Source organism: Etheostoma spectabile, chromosome 7, assembly GCF_008692095.1.
Source record: "Etheostoma spectabile isolate EspeVRDwgs_2016 chromosome 7, UIUC_Espe_1.0, whole genome shotgun sequence".
Lineage (NCBI taxonomy): Eukaryota > Metazoa > Chordata > Actinopteri > Perciformes > Percidae > Etheostoma > Etheostoma spectabile.
This window is the reverse complement of record NC_045739.1, coordinates 7,685,281-7,695,835: the sequence shown is the minus strand read 5'-3', so window position 1 is coordinate 7,695,835 and position 10,555 is coordinate 7,685,281. Positions and strand designations below refer to the sequence as shown.

The window sequence follows — 10,555 nt, the reverse complement described above, 5'->3', positions numbered from 1 at the left end:
TGTGTGTGTGTGTGTGTGTGTGTGTGTGTGTGTGTGTTGCCTAGCACCTGGTAATTGTATAGCCGAAACCTTATCATCCTTCCTTTAGAGAGCTCATGCTGTGCTGGACGCTTGTTATCGTCTCTCACCACTGATAATAAAGTGACATGGTCTATGGCAGACAAAGTAGTCAACCTGATCACTCCCAAGCACATTTACATGTGTTATAAAATATGAAATACCATACTGAAATCTATAAGTGCTATGCATAGCCCTGTAACAAAACACAGTCATTTTAGGTCCACTGCCAAATGCTAAAGTATGCTCCACACCCAGAGTTTCTGTTAATCCCATTTGACATTATTAAAGATTGGTGAACAGTACACTTTACACTTAGCATTAGTATTGTATAATCTGCACACAGTAATGACAGTATCTTTTTGACAAGTAGCTATGTGTCCCTTTGGCCATGGAGAAACAAACAGGTTTTTTTCAGATTACAGTCATAAATAAAGACATCACATACAGATACATGTTTCTGTCATTAACCTGGTTAAACTACCGGCTTCCCCTAAATTTGATAGCATTCCTGTTTCTCTAGGGTTAAAATCAAACACAATCAGTTATGTTGGACCTACTGGATAACAAGGACGACATCCAAAACCCTGGTACAGTACAGAGTAATGTGCAGGTCCAGGTTTGTGCAGACTAGAGTACAGCCTCAGAGATCTTGAAACCCAGTTGTTGTGGCCAGTCTTTGGAGATACATTAAGTTAAGTGCTCCCAGCTTTACTAAAATAATTCCCTCTTCTGCATCAAGCCATGTCAGCACATTAATATGTGGACATTAACATGCACATATTGACACATGTACACAAGCATACACGATATGAACACAAGCACGCGGTGAGTATACCCTATTGGCTTAAATCCATTAAAGTACACGTGAGAATACTCTATGGACTTCATTTAAACACAACACAGGATGATCTCTCACCTAGAGAGACACACACACACACACACACACAAACACACACAAAGTCACCAGTTTGGATCAATCTGCAATGATAAAAGGCAATGGGTATTCTCAAAGCTTCACAGCACACTGCAGAGTGTAAAAGTGACCACCAGGGTTTGTAAAACCTCTCCACAGCTCATTGGTTAATCAAATGCTGCATTCAGAAAAAAAACATTTCTGATTGGTTTATATAGATTGAGTGGCACATGGAAGTTCTTCCAACCAAGTCATAGTTAAAAAAATGGATGTTTAGGGGGAGGGGAAAGAGCTCTATTTACAAAGAAAATGTAAAGTAACATTCCCAGTATCACTGCATAAGGAAAGCTAATGTGGTTGGTGAACTGGGACTAGTCAATAATGTGTATATCCAAGGTTGGCATGAGCATTTGTTTTGGATCAATTGTATAACTCAAGAGGAGAATATGCAAAGAAGATTAAGTTACTCTGTCAATATTCAGCACCTGATGAAAAAACAATCACTAAAAATGTATGCAGTTTAAGGAGGTAATATTATAGGTTAGTTGCAACAGCCTCAGATCTGGTGTTTGTTTGTTTTTTCTGTAGCTGGTTAACAGATATTTATCGTTTCTTTCTACAGAAGAGTTGTATTTGTATTGTGTAGTCTTTGTGAGCGCAGACTCAGGATCTGTTTACCATCCCCCAGCCGTGACTTTAAACAGCGGGAATGGGATGAGGACGAGCTGATCCCGGATCAGCCTCTGAGTGAAGTCACCGTTTTCATCTGGGTGCAGGTTGACAGCTCCTCTCGCCCAGCCCCCATCCTGTTACCTAGAAGCCCGGCTTGTGGCTTGTGTAATATTCTGATTGGCTGGTTTGTTTGGTGTGGGCGGGGAAAGGGGCACGGCCGATCGTATTGTGATCTCACAATCAGCTGTTTTGTACGTTCTACATTCTGATCCGAGGATCAGCTGGAGGCAGCAATAAACCGAAGGAAAATCTGCAGCGGAAAAAATATAGGAGAGGAGAAAAAAAGCTGCAGATGTTATGATCTAAAAACATCAGTGTAACATTTTTACACGAAGCCCTTCTTCTAAGAAGAAAGCGATTTATTTTTGTATGTTTTAACTACCTCACTTAAAGACTAAAGCTATGCTTTAAGAATTGTTGTTGTTTCTACTGTGTGTGTGAGATCTCGTTTACAACTTGAATAATATTTCAAAGGCAGGTAAGCTCTTCTTTACTTTGCTTTAAATCTGATAACTTGGTGTGTTTTGTGTTTTGTGTTTTGTGTGATCTCATGATGTATCAATTTGTCTCTGCCAGTGAAGCGAGCGCATTCCTTAGCCTAAATATTCTAGGCTAGGCCTACAGAAAATATCAGATATCAGCCATCATGAAATGGGTAGAATTAGATAGCTTTGTTTGTCACTGACTCATTAAGAGACCATATTTGACTGCTCCGTTATAATAGGTAATGGCCTATTATTAGGTCATGATTGAAAACAGCATAGCAACCCAAACCTAACGGCTTAATTAGGTCGATTCGAGGTCCTATATATCAAAAAATGGCACCAGCCTGCATCCGAATGTGTATTACAAAATAGCAGCGGCCGTTGTAAATTGCACCAAATGCTGATGTGGAGTCGATGGCGGATGTTGATGTTTTTCTGGGAGGCGGGGACCTTGTAGGCTCAGGTTTTCTGCAATAGTTTTCTGTTATAGTCCCTTGTTTTATATTCTGTGAAATAATATAATAGCTACAATGTAGGCCTGTTATCATCAGCCTATACAGCCGATGTCCTTCGTGCATTGTCGCTGAGCCACAGCTGTCATTGCTTTGACCCTTCAGCTGTAGAGCTTAGGATACGGATAATTCATGTTTAATCTGGATACTCTGTGTAGCTACAGAAAGTCTTGTCTTCTCTCTCGGCTGGTCGGCTGTCGACCATCTGAAGCCGACGTTGATGTTTTTTAATTGTGTTGCATTAAATGGAAACACTGTTGCTGTGGCAGAGGATTTTTTTGGGAGGCTAAAGTCAATGGCTTTCGACTCCGACGATGACCGTCGACAATAGCAGCTATAGTCACATATGGATTGTTTTCGTTAAGTGTAGCAAAATGAAGATGAGCCATAACAGCATATATGTCGCATATACGCGGTCATAATATCTTATATTTTCGCTGTTTGCTATTCAGATGTCTCCCTTTTTCTTCGGTCGCCAAAAAGGCTGGAGCCTCTCTGTCAGCGTCAGTGACGTGCGCATGACGTCACATGCATCTTGTTTTTATTTCGTGTGTCCCCTCCCATCCTGCACTGCTCCTCCTCCTTTAAAAAAAAAAACGACCAATGTCAAAAGAAAGATAATCCATAATTCAAGGTCCTTTTTCATATTTTAGGATGTGCAGTTGTACCTGTAAAGTCTGATTTATAGTGTGACTTTTGAATAAAAACCAATATGAGGCCTGTTTGTAGGCTACTCCTACTGACTACATCAGAATAAGGCAACATCTTTCTGCTGTAGTGTGTATGTCATATTGTGTCTTTTAGGTTTAATCTGGTTAATGTATTAGATTTGCCCAGATTTTACTCATGTATTAGTTTATTTGACAGGGACAATGCTCATTGATCAACAGAAAAACACTGTTAATGAGCCAAAATTAGCCTAGAGGGCTAATTTAATGTGTTGACCAAGGCCAGATATTAAAAATGTACCCTAAAAATAGAATTAAATGATCTGTCAATTTAATTTTACAACAACATATTCACAAGATAGTTCTGTACACATCCACCATTAATTAATACCACAGTGTAGTTGCTCCATTATAAGGACAAATAAGGAAAAAAAGCAAGGACTATTAAAGGAAACATAGGACTGACAAAGACATAGAAGACAAAACAAGAAAGCCACACTTACATATTATCTTAGAAACATTGTCTTGACTACAAGTTTTCAAACACATCTCTCTATATTTGTCCCATCATCTCTCACATATAATATATTCTATTTCAAAGGACATTTATCAGAGTGGGCGTAGTTGTTAGATAATGCTTCTACCTATGCCGTGCATTGAGGAACTGTCTCCTCCAGGATATAGGCTATATCCGTGTTGGTTATTTGTTCTCTATTGGCAGTATTATTAACTATTTTCACAATAGTCAGATAGCCCTGAAGTAGCAGCTACAGCCACCAAACAGTTTTATCAGGGAAGTGCTGTATGTAGTCAATGTTGAGAGTGTGTACATGTCTGCTGCACCTTATGCAAAGCAGGTCTCAGGCCAGGTCACTAAAATTTTGTTTATCAGGATTGGTCGTGGTCTCATGACTTCAGTTTATTAAGTTCAGGAATGCATTAAAACAGGTTCACACTCAGTTAGTATCTTCTTGGTTTTCATTTGCAAACCCCCCCCCCCCAAATGAATTTAACAACAATGTCCCTTTTTATGTAACTGACTGAATAGGATTTTTAACACACCTTTGCAGCTTTTGTTCCATTTTTTTCCTCCAGTTCATTTGTCTCTCATTTCCTCTTGCTATTTCAAGCATACACCCCTGCAGCCAACAGTCTTTTTGACAGTGATTTGTTCAAATGACTATTCCATCTGACATCAAAATTCTCAGGAGCATACTTCATGGTTGCGATTAGGATATTTTTGCTCTCTTCTTCTATGTTTCTGGTGTTCATGGTGATTCTTCAAATAAGGACAAAACAGTGTCAGCTTCCCAACAAGCATCCATGCACATCTCCTTCTGTGTGTCACCTTTGAATATGTGCTTCTTTATTAATCCCAACCTCTGTCATGTCTTGAGCCATTCATGCAGTCGGTGAAATAGTTGAAAGTCAGAGGCACATATTGGATTTCTGTAAAGACAGATCAGGCGGTGGGTCAGATAGATTGTGGACTGAAATAGTTTATGATCTGGAATTTAAACCTCTGCAACTTTGAAACTACTACACAAAAAAAACCAATGCAGACATAAAAGCATATGGGAAGGAATCAATTTTACCTAAATAATCAAGAGATATCTTTAAGTGTGTGAGAAAGTGTTGGCAGAGGTTTGCTCTCTGTGATCTCTTCAGTCATTCCTTCTTCTTCTTCACTCACACATACAACTCAGCCTTTGAACATGAAAGGGTTAGTCTTGTAAGCTATGGTGGTTCAAACATCTATTCAACATTACATCATCGTGTTCACATTCACACACTTTACCTTGGCCTCAGCACCTTCTGTCCTAATTACTGCTTTCTGTCTTTGCCTCTCAACATTGTGGACATTCACTTTGTTTGACTTTTGTATTACCTCCTTTCACCTTTTACCTCCTCCTCTTCTTCTTCTCTGGCCTGTCCATCTGTCCTGAACCTGTGCTGATTGGTCATCCTAACTTCACGGGGGGAGGGAAGTGCAGTGCAGACATTGTCCACCAGCTTCTTGCTAGCCTTAGTGCTGTTTAATTACTTTGATTAAAAGTGGGAAATGAGTTGCTTTATTCAAGCCGATCTTAAGATCCCCAGTTCATCTAATATGCAAGCTATACAGCAATGGTCTTCTGGATTTTATGGCACATTGTTTGTAGGCTTGTCAACTTGTCATTACACTACAGGTCAAAGTGCTTTGTGGTTTGAGTCTAAAGTAGTCCCAAATTGTTGTAATGTGTCTTGAAATAACTTGAAGCTCTTACTACACATGTTGCTCATTGGGCATATCTAGTGTTCCCTTACTAAGCAGTTGAAAATTAACCCAATAAGTGACTTCTCTTTTATTGTCTTTTTACAGAAAGTGTGTTGATAGTGAAGTAATCTTCTTCTGATTACCACTGACCACCCTCTTCTTTCTCTCTCTATCTCCAGGCCTTTGCTCCAAACCAAGTGAATCCTTACATTTGCACTACTGAAGCCTGTCCACTCCTGTTTGTCAAGACCGAGATCCAGCAAAGGGCTTCAAGTGGAAAAAAAGAGACAAAAAAAAACAGAATTGCTTAAAAAAGCAACAAGCGATTCCTAAACATAAATAAGAAATTCAAAAGGCAGCTAAAGCTTTTTCTTTGCGCAAAACAAGAAGTCATCAACACTTGACAAAACAAGCAGTCATGTTTCAGCGTTTGAGCAACTTGTTGTTTGGGGAGGTAGAAGAGGTAGAAGCTGAGCTGAAGGGACCCAACCCTTGTGTGACGGAGGCCGACGAAGAGGGATGGATGCTCGTCAACCTGCCTGGTGAGTCTCTGCAAAGGGAGGGCCATGGTGGCTCAGATAGGTTGGTGTGGAAATAGTCAAATTGTGTTTGATGTTCAAAGATTGAGGTAGCTGTTCCCTTTGCATGTGTATAATACTGACTAACATTTGAAGTCTAGAAGTAATGATGGGGATGATGGGGTGAGGTGAAGAACCAGTTGGGGCGTGGCGCAACTACTCCGCTGTTCACCCATATTGCTGCAATACCAAAAGTGTTGTCTGTCAGTTGATGGAAACACATAATTCTCTGTGAACATACATTTCCTTCCTCTTTGTTAATGATCTCAATCATAATAAAGGCAATGATTGAGTATGAAAATTTGCTTTAGTGCCTTTTCAGAAGCCAACCAAACATCAAAAGCAACATAAAAGTACCTCTCAGGAGAGTCAAGACAAACATTATGTCACTGGCATAATCACAACCTTAGAGGGTCAACACAACTAATGATGTGACTCTTTTATGTTTTGTGTTTCCTTACCCCCTCTTCTTCCCCTCCTCCAATTTTTTAAAACTCCCTTACATTACCCACACTGGTATGTGTGCGTGTGTGTATGTGATCCCTAAAAAATTACCCCTTTCAACCTGCATGGCTTTTTGAAAATGTACCACATCTGCATCATTTTTGCAACATCCTCCCGCCTTAAACATCTGTCTTTATTGACCGTCTCATTGCTGCCATGTGCTCAGAAGAATCTGACTGCATGGTGCAAGCGGAGGATGAGACGGGAGCCCCACTGATTACGCAATCATTCCCAGACAGTAACTTATCAAATCATCAAGTCACACATACAAGGACTGACTGCCCGGCCCCTATTCCCCTTCCCCCTCACAAGCGCCGCAGGACACATAAAGGCCGGGCACGAGGTGCAGTAGCACTATCAGACCCCCTGTCTTGTCCAAGCACTAGCTCGTCAGATTCAGGTGCCACCACACCTGTGACCTTGCCAAGACGGGGCAGACTGTCCACGCCGTCCTCCACCCCGTCATTGTCCCCTGGCTCTGGAAGTGATTGTGGGGGTAGAAATAGAGCAGGTCCAGAGAGAGGCTGCATGGATGAGAGCTGGTTTGTCACCCCTCCCCCCTGTTTCACTGCAGAGGGAGCCACAGCGGAGGCCAGCCCAATGGAGGACCTGCTCATTGAGCACCCCAGCATGTCTGTGTACGTCTCACCAAGCAACTTCTCCATGGTCTCCAACAGCAACCTGTCTGTGGTGGGAGAGGAAAGCATTGTCAGCCTGGCGAGCAGCGTGAGGTCAGGAATGGCGTTCCATATGCTGGCCACACTTGACCGTTAACTGCTTTTTCAGCATCAGCACAACTTTCTCAACAATCACACCTTTATTTTTTCTTTCCCCTCACAGCAGAGTGGCAGAACCAGCTGGTGCCCCCGCCAGCCGCAGCACTATGCCCACCAGGGTGAGCCGTGGAGCAGCTGCCCAGGCTGGAGCTCTGGCCAAGGTCACCCAAGTGGCCAGGGTCCAGCGTAACAAAGCCCGCTTCGAGCGACGCCATCTGGGCCGTAACCGCATCCAACGCCAAAACCGCACCAGAGAGCAGGTTCCTCGCCACGCAGCCCACGCCAGAAACACCTTCCTTCACCAACCCAGCAAGCGTAACATCTGCCACTAAACTCCCCAGCAACCAGGGGGCATTGTTTACTCTGAGGGCATTAGTAGTACATAGTCAACTCCAAGACACACTATTAAATGTATTCACCCATTGCATATTTGCTTTCATTTCTGCACATTATATCATATTACACTCAGATACCAGTTGACCAGCTTTTTATTTTGGTCTAATAGTCACAAACTAACTCCACCTGGTAGTTCTGTGCCCCCGTTCTGCTGTTATGAACCAAGCCCTCTGAGTAGTTCCATACCTTCATTATAGTTGTTGTCTATTGCAGTATCCAAACTAAAACTAAAAATGTCGTCATAATATTGATACAGGTTATACTTAGAAACAATAATGTCTGAGAAAACAACAAAAACTTTAGCTCTATTGATTTTTTTTCTCCTGTCTTAGTAAAATATTATTTTCTTACACTCTTCCTTAAGGCATGTTTTTTAAATAATAAATACTGCAATCCCTAAAGTACTGTTTTGAATTTGGAGATCCTGATTTGAAATTTAAAACACCTAGTGTACTTTAAGATGTTTCTGGTGGAAACCATGCAAGACAGAGACAAGTTAATCCATCGTGTATTCAAAAGCTTTGGTACACAGGTGATTTATATTTTCAGAAAAGGTGGAAGGATATACCGTTGGTGACGAGAAGGAGAGGAAAATCATTCGACTTTGTTTCTCTCCAGTTCGGTCTGTCAACATGTAAAGTAAAAGACAAGGCATGGGGCAACCTGTTTCATCATAGGAAACAAATATTGTGATATTTCTGTCTTCTCTTTGTGAAGGGTGAGAGCAAGTAGAAGATGGCGAGAGAGCAAAACAGACTAAAGAGTAATGTCATGAATCAGAACTCGACGTTAAAAAGAATGTGGTTAACATGAAACAGTCATAGGAAAGTGTTATGTAACCCTGTGAGCAGCCTGTGAGCATTTAGAAAATGACCCTTGTTTTGAATGTTTCATCTGTGTTGCTCTGGATAAAGACTAAGGCTAACCCTAACCGTTTTTGTGAATGTGAAGATTGGTGTTATGGGCATCCTTAATAAATATATAAATAGAAAAAATGTATAAGGAGTATAAATGGAGTTCAAGGGAAAGGATACAGGACTTGCCTTTGGGTTACAGGGTATGGCAGGTTATAGTAAGTGCAGAGCGGTATTGATGGCAACTCTTTATTTCGTTTTGTGACATTGTTTTCTGCTTATTTTGTCTTGTAAATCAAATGTCATTTCACAGTCTCTCTCTGCATAGTTCCACCAAAGACAGAAAAAAAAGCTTGTTTCTCTCAGACAAAGTACACTTTTGGCTTTTAAGGCCAACAAATTAAAAAAAAAAAAAAAAAAAAAAAAAAAAAAAAAAGCTCCCTGTGGTTAATACACCGCATGATGATCATTAAATGTGTGATCTGTAGACTGAAGTAATGTGCCCAGCACACATCAGCCATTTTCATCCGTAGTGTGTGCTGTGATCTTACGTTATCCATGTGAACACCAAAACGAAAGTACAACCTATTTACACATCAGTCCATTTCATTGAAAAATCACTGACCGCCCAGGAGGCAACTGTCAACAAGCCTAATTGTCTTGCATATGGTCGTACCAACCCATTGCGCTCTAACATCTACTCCATTGCTGTCCACTTTCTCGTTAGCACATCCAGCTCTAACAGTTTCCACTTAAAAATCTAGCTTTCTGATATGTATTCAACAACAATAGTAAACAATGGTGCTGAAGTGCATACTAATGTTTGTAAATTATTTGAGACATGGATGTAAGTTTGCACTGTCATACATTTTGTGAGTCAAAGTTTTAGCAGTGTGGTGTGTGCTTGTTTTTCTTTTGTGACAATTATTTTCTTTTTGTTTTGATTAAAACTGTGTGTGAGAAGGTGTACTGACACGTTGGTAGAAACTCTTAAAAAACAAACAAGAATAATGGTAATTCTGTTGTAAATATTACAAAACAATATAAAATGCTCCGTTAAATGTCAAAGCCTCTCAGGACTTGAGTCCACAACATTGTGTCCAATGGGACTAATGAGAATCCTCTCTCTGCCTCACCTCTGTGCTCATTATAAAATCAAGAGGGCATTTCATTGGCCAAAAGCAGTGTTTGCCCCAACTTCAGTCTTATCTCTTCGAGATGCACCATAAAACAGCACTAGATTTAGAGTTGATATGCTATAGGCAAATACTGCCCTCCAGAGGGTCCACTTAGCACAGCTGTATGGATGCAGGTGTGGCTATGTACAATGACATGATTTTAATACAAAGTGTTCAAAGGACATATTGTCTGGGGATTCATGTCAGATTGTCTGGAAAATGGAAATGTCTTGTCTCGTTTAGATCATCTAGATGAGTAAAACACATTATTTTCCCATGAATGAATTATACCACATGCTTTTCATTTCTGCCAATAATTCTATACATGACTGTTTTATCCATCCAACTTCTGTTAATGTATGATATAATATGAATTGTATATGTTATTCTGTTTAAAGATGACTATTATGTATCCTGTTGATTCCTCCCAATGGTGCACGAGATGGATCTGATGGGATGTGTCTAACCTGCACACACAAACACACACATAGATAATGCTCTCTATTACTATTCTGACTGATTGTGTTTCCAAGTTGTGTTAGTTGTTTGTTTGTTGTAAAATACATACAGAAAGAAAACAGGGTAATAATGAGAGATTGTTTGTGTGTGTGTGTGTGTGTGTGTGTGTGTGTGTGTGTGTGT

The 10,555-nt window shown here is 40.5% G+C and overlaps 1 protein-coding gene and 1 long non-coding RNA gene across 4 annotated transcripts in view; one reads left to right on the top strand and one right to left on the bottom strand.

Moving 5' to 3' along the window:
- LOC116692254 (uncharacterized) overlaps positions 1-10,555 on the bottom strand; it is an 11,524-nt gene that overhangs the window by 222 nt on the left and 747 nt on the right. The window contains exon 2 of the long non-coding RNA XR_004332671.1: positions 7,073-7,079. This is a non-coding gene — a long non-coding RNA (uncharacterized LOC116692254). The remainder of the gene's footprint in view (positions 1-7,072; positions 7,080-10,555) is intronic.
- Positions 1,887-9,733, top strand: tp53inp2b (tumor protein p53 inducible nuclear protein 2b). 3 transcript variants are annotated; one of them, XM_032520395.1, is made up of 4 exons: positions 1,887-2,183; positions 5,807-6,169; positions 6,879-7,440; positions 7,550-9,733. In XM_032520395.1, exons 2-4 carry the CDS (start codon positions 6,046-6,048, stop codon positions 7,815-7,817), a joined length of 954 nt encoding a protein of 317 aa, XP_032376286.1. In that variant the 5' UTR covers positions 1,887-2,183; positions 5,807-6,045; the 3' UTR covers positions 7,818-9,733. The 3 variants fall into 3 exon arrangements, with proteins under 3 accessions (XP_032376286.1, XP_032376285.1, XP_032376287.1); XM_032520394.1 differs by having other exon boundaries at positions 1,888-2,183; positions 6,876-7,440; XM_032520396.1 differs by having other exon boundaries at positions 1,890-2,183; positions 7,284-7,440.

What these genes read in the sequence shown, in the direction of transcription:
- tp53inp2b (XM_032520394.1), top strand. Translation starts at nt 6,046, where the DNA reads ATGTTTCAGCGTTTGAGCAACTTGTTGTTTGGGGAGGTAGAAGAGGTA. An exon ending in GATGCTCGTCAACCTGCCTG is followed by an intron (nt 6,170 to 6,875) that starts GTGAGTCTCTGC and finishes CCATGTGCTCAG; the next exon opens with AAGAATCTGACTGCATGGTG. An exon ending in AGCCTGGCGAGCAGCGTGAG is followed by an intron (nt 7,441 to 7,549) that starts GTCAGGAATGGC and finishes TTCCCCTCACAG; the next exon opens with CAGAGTGGCAGAACCAGCTG.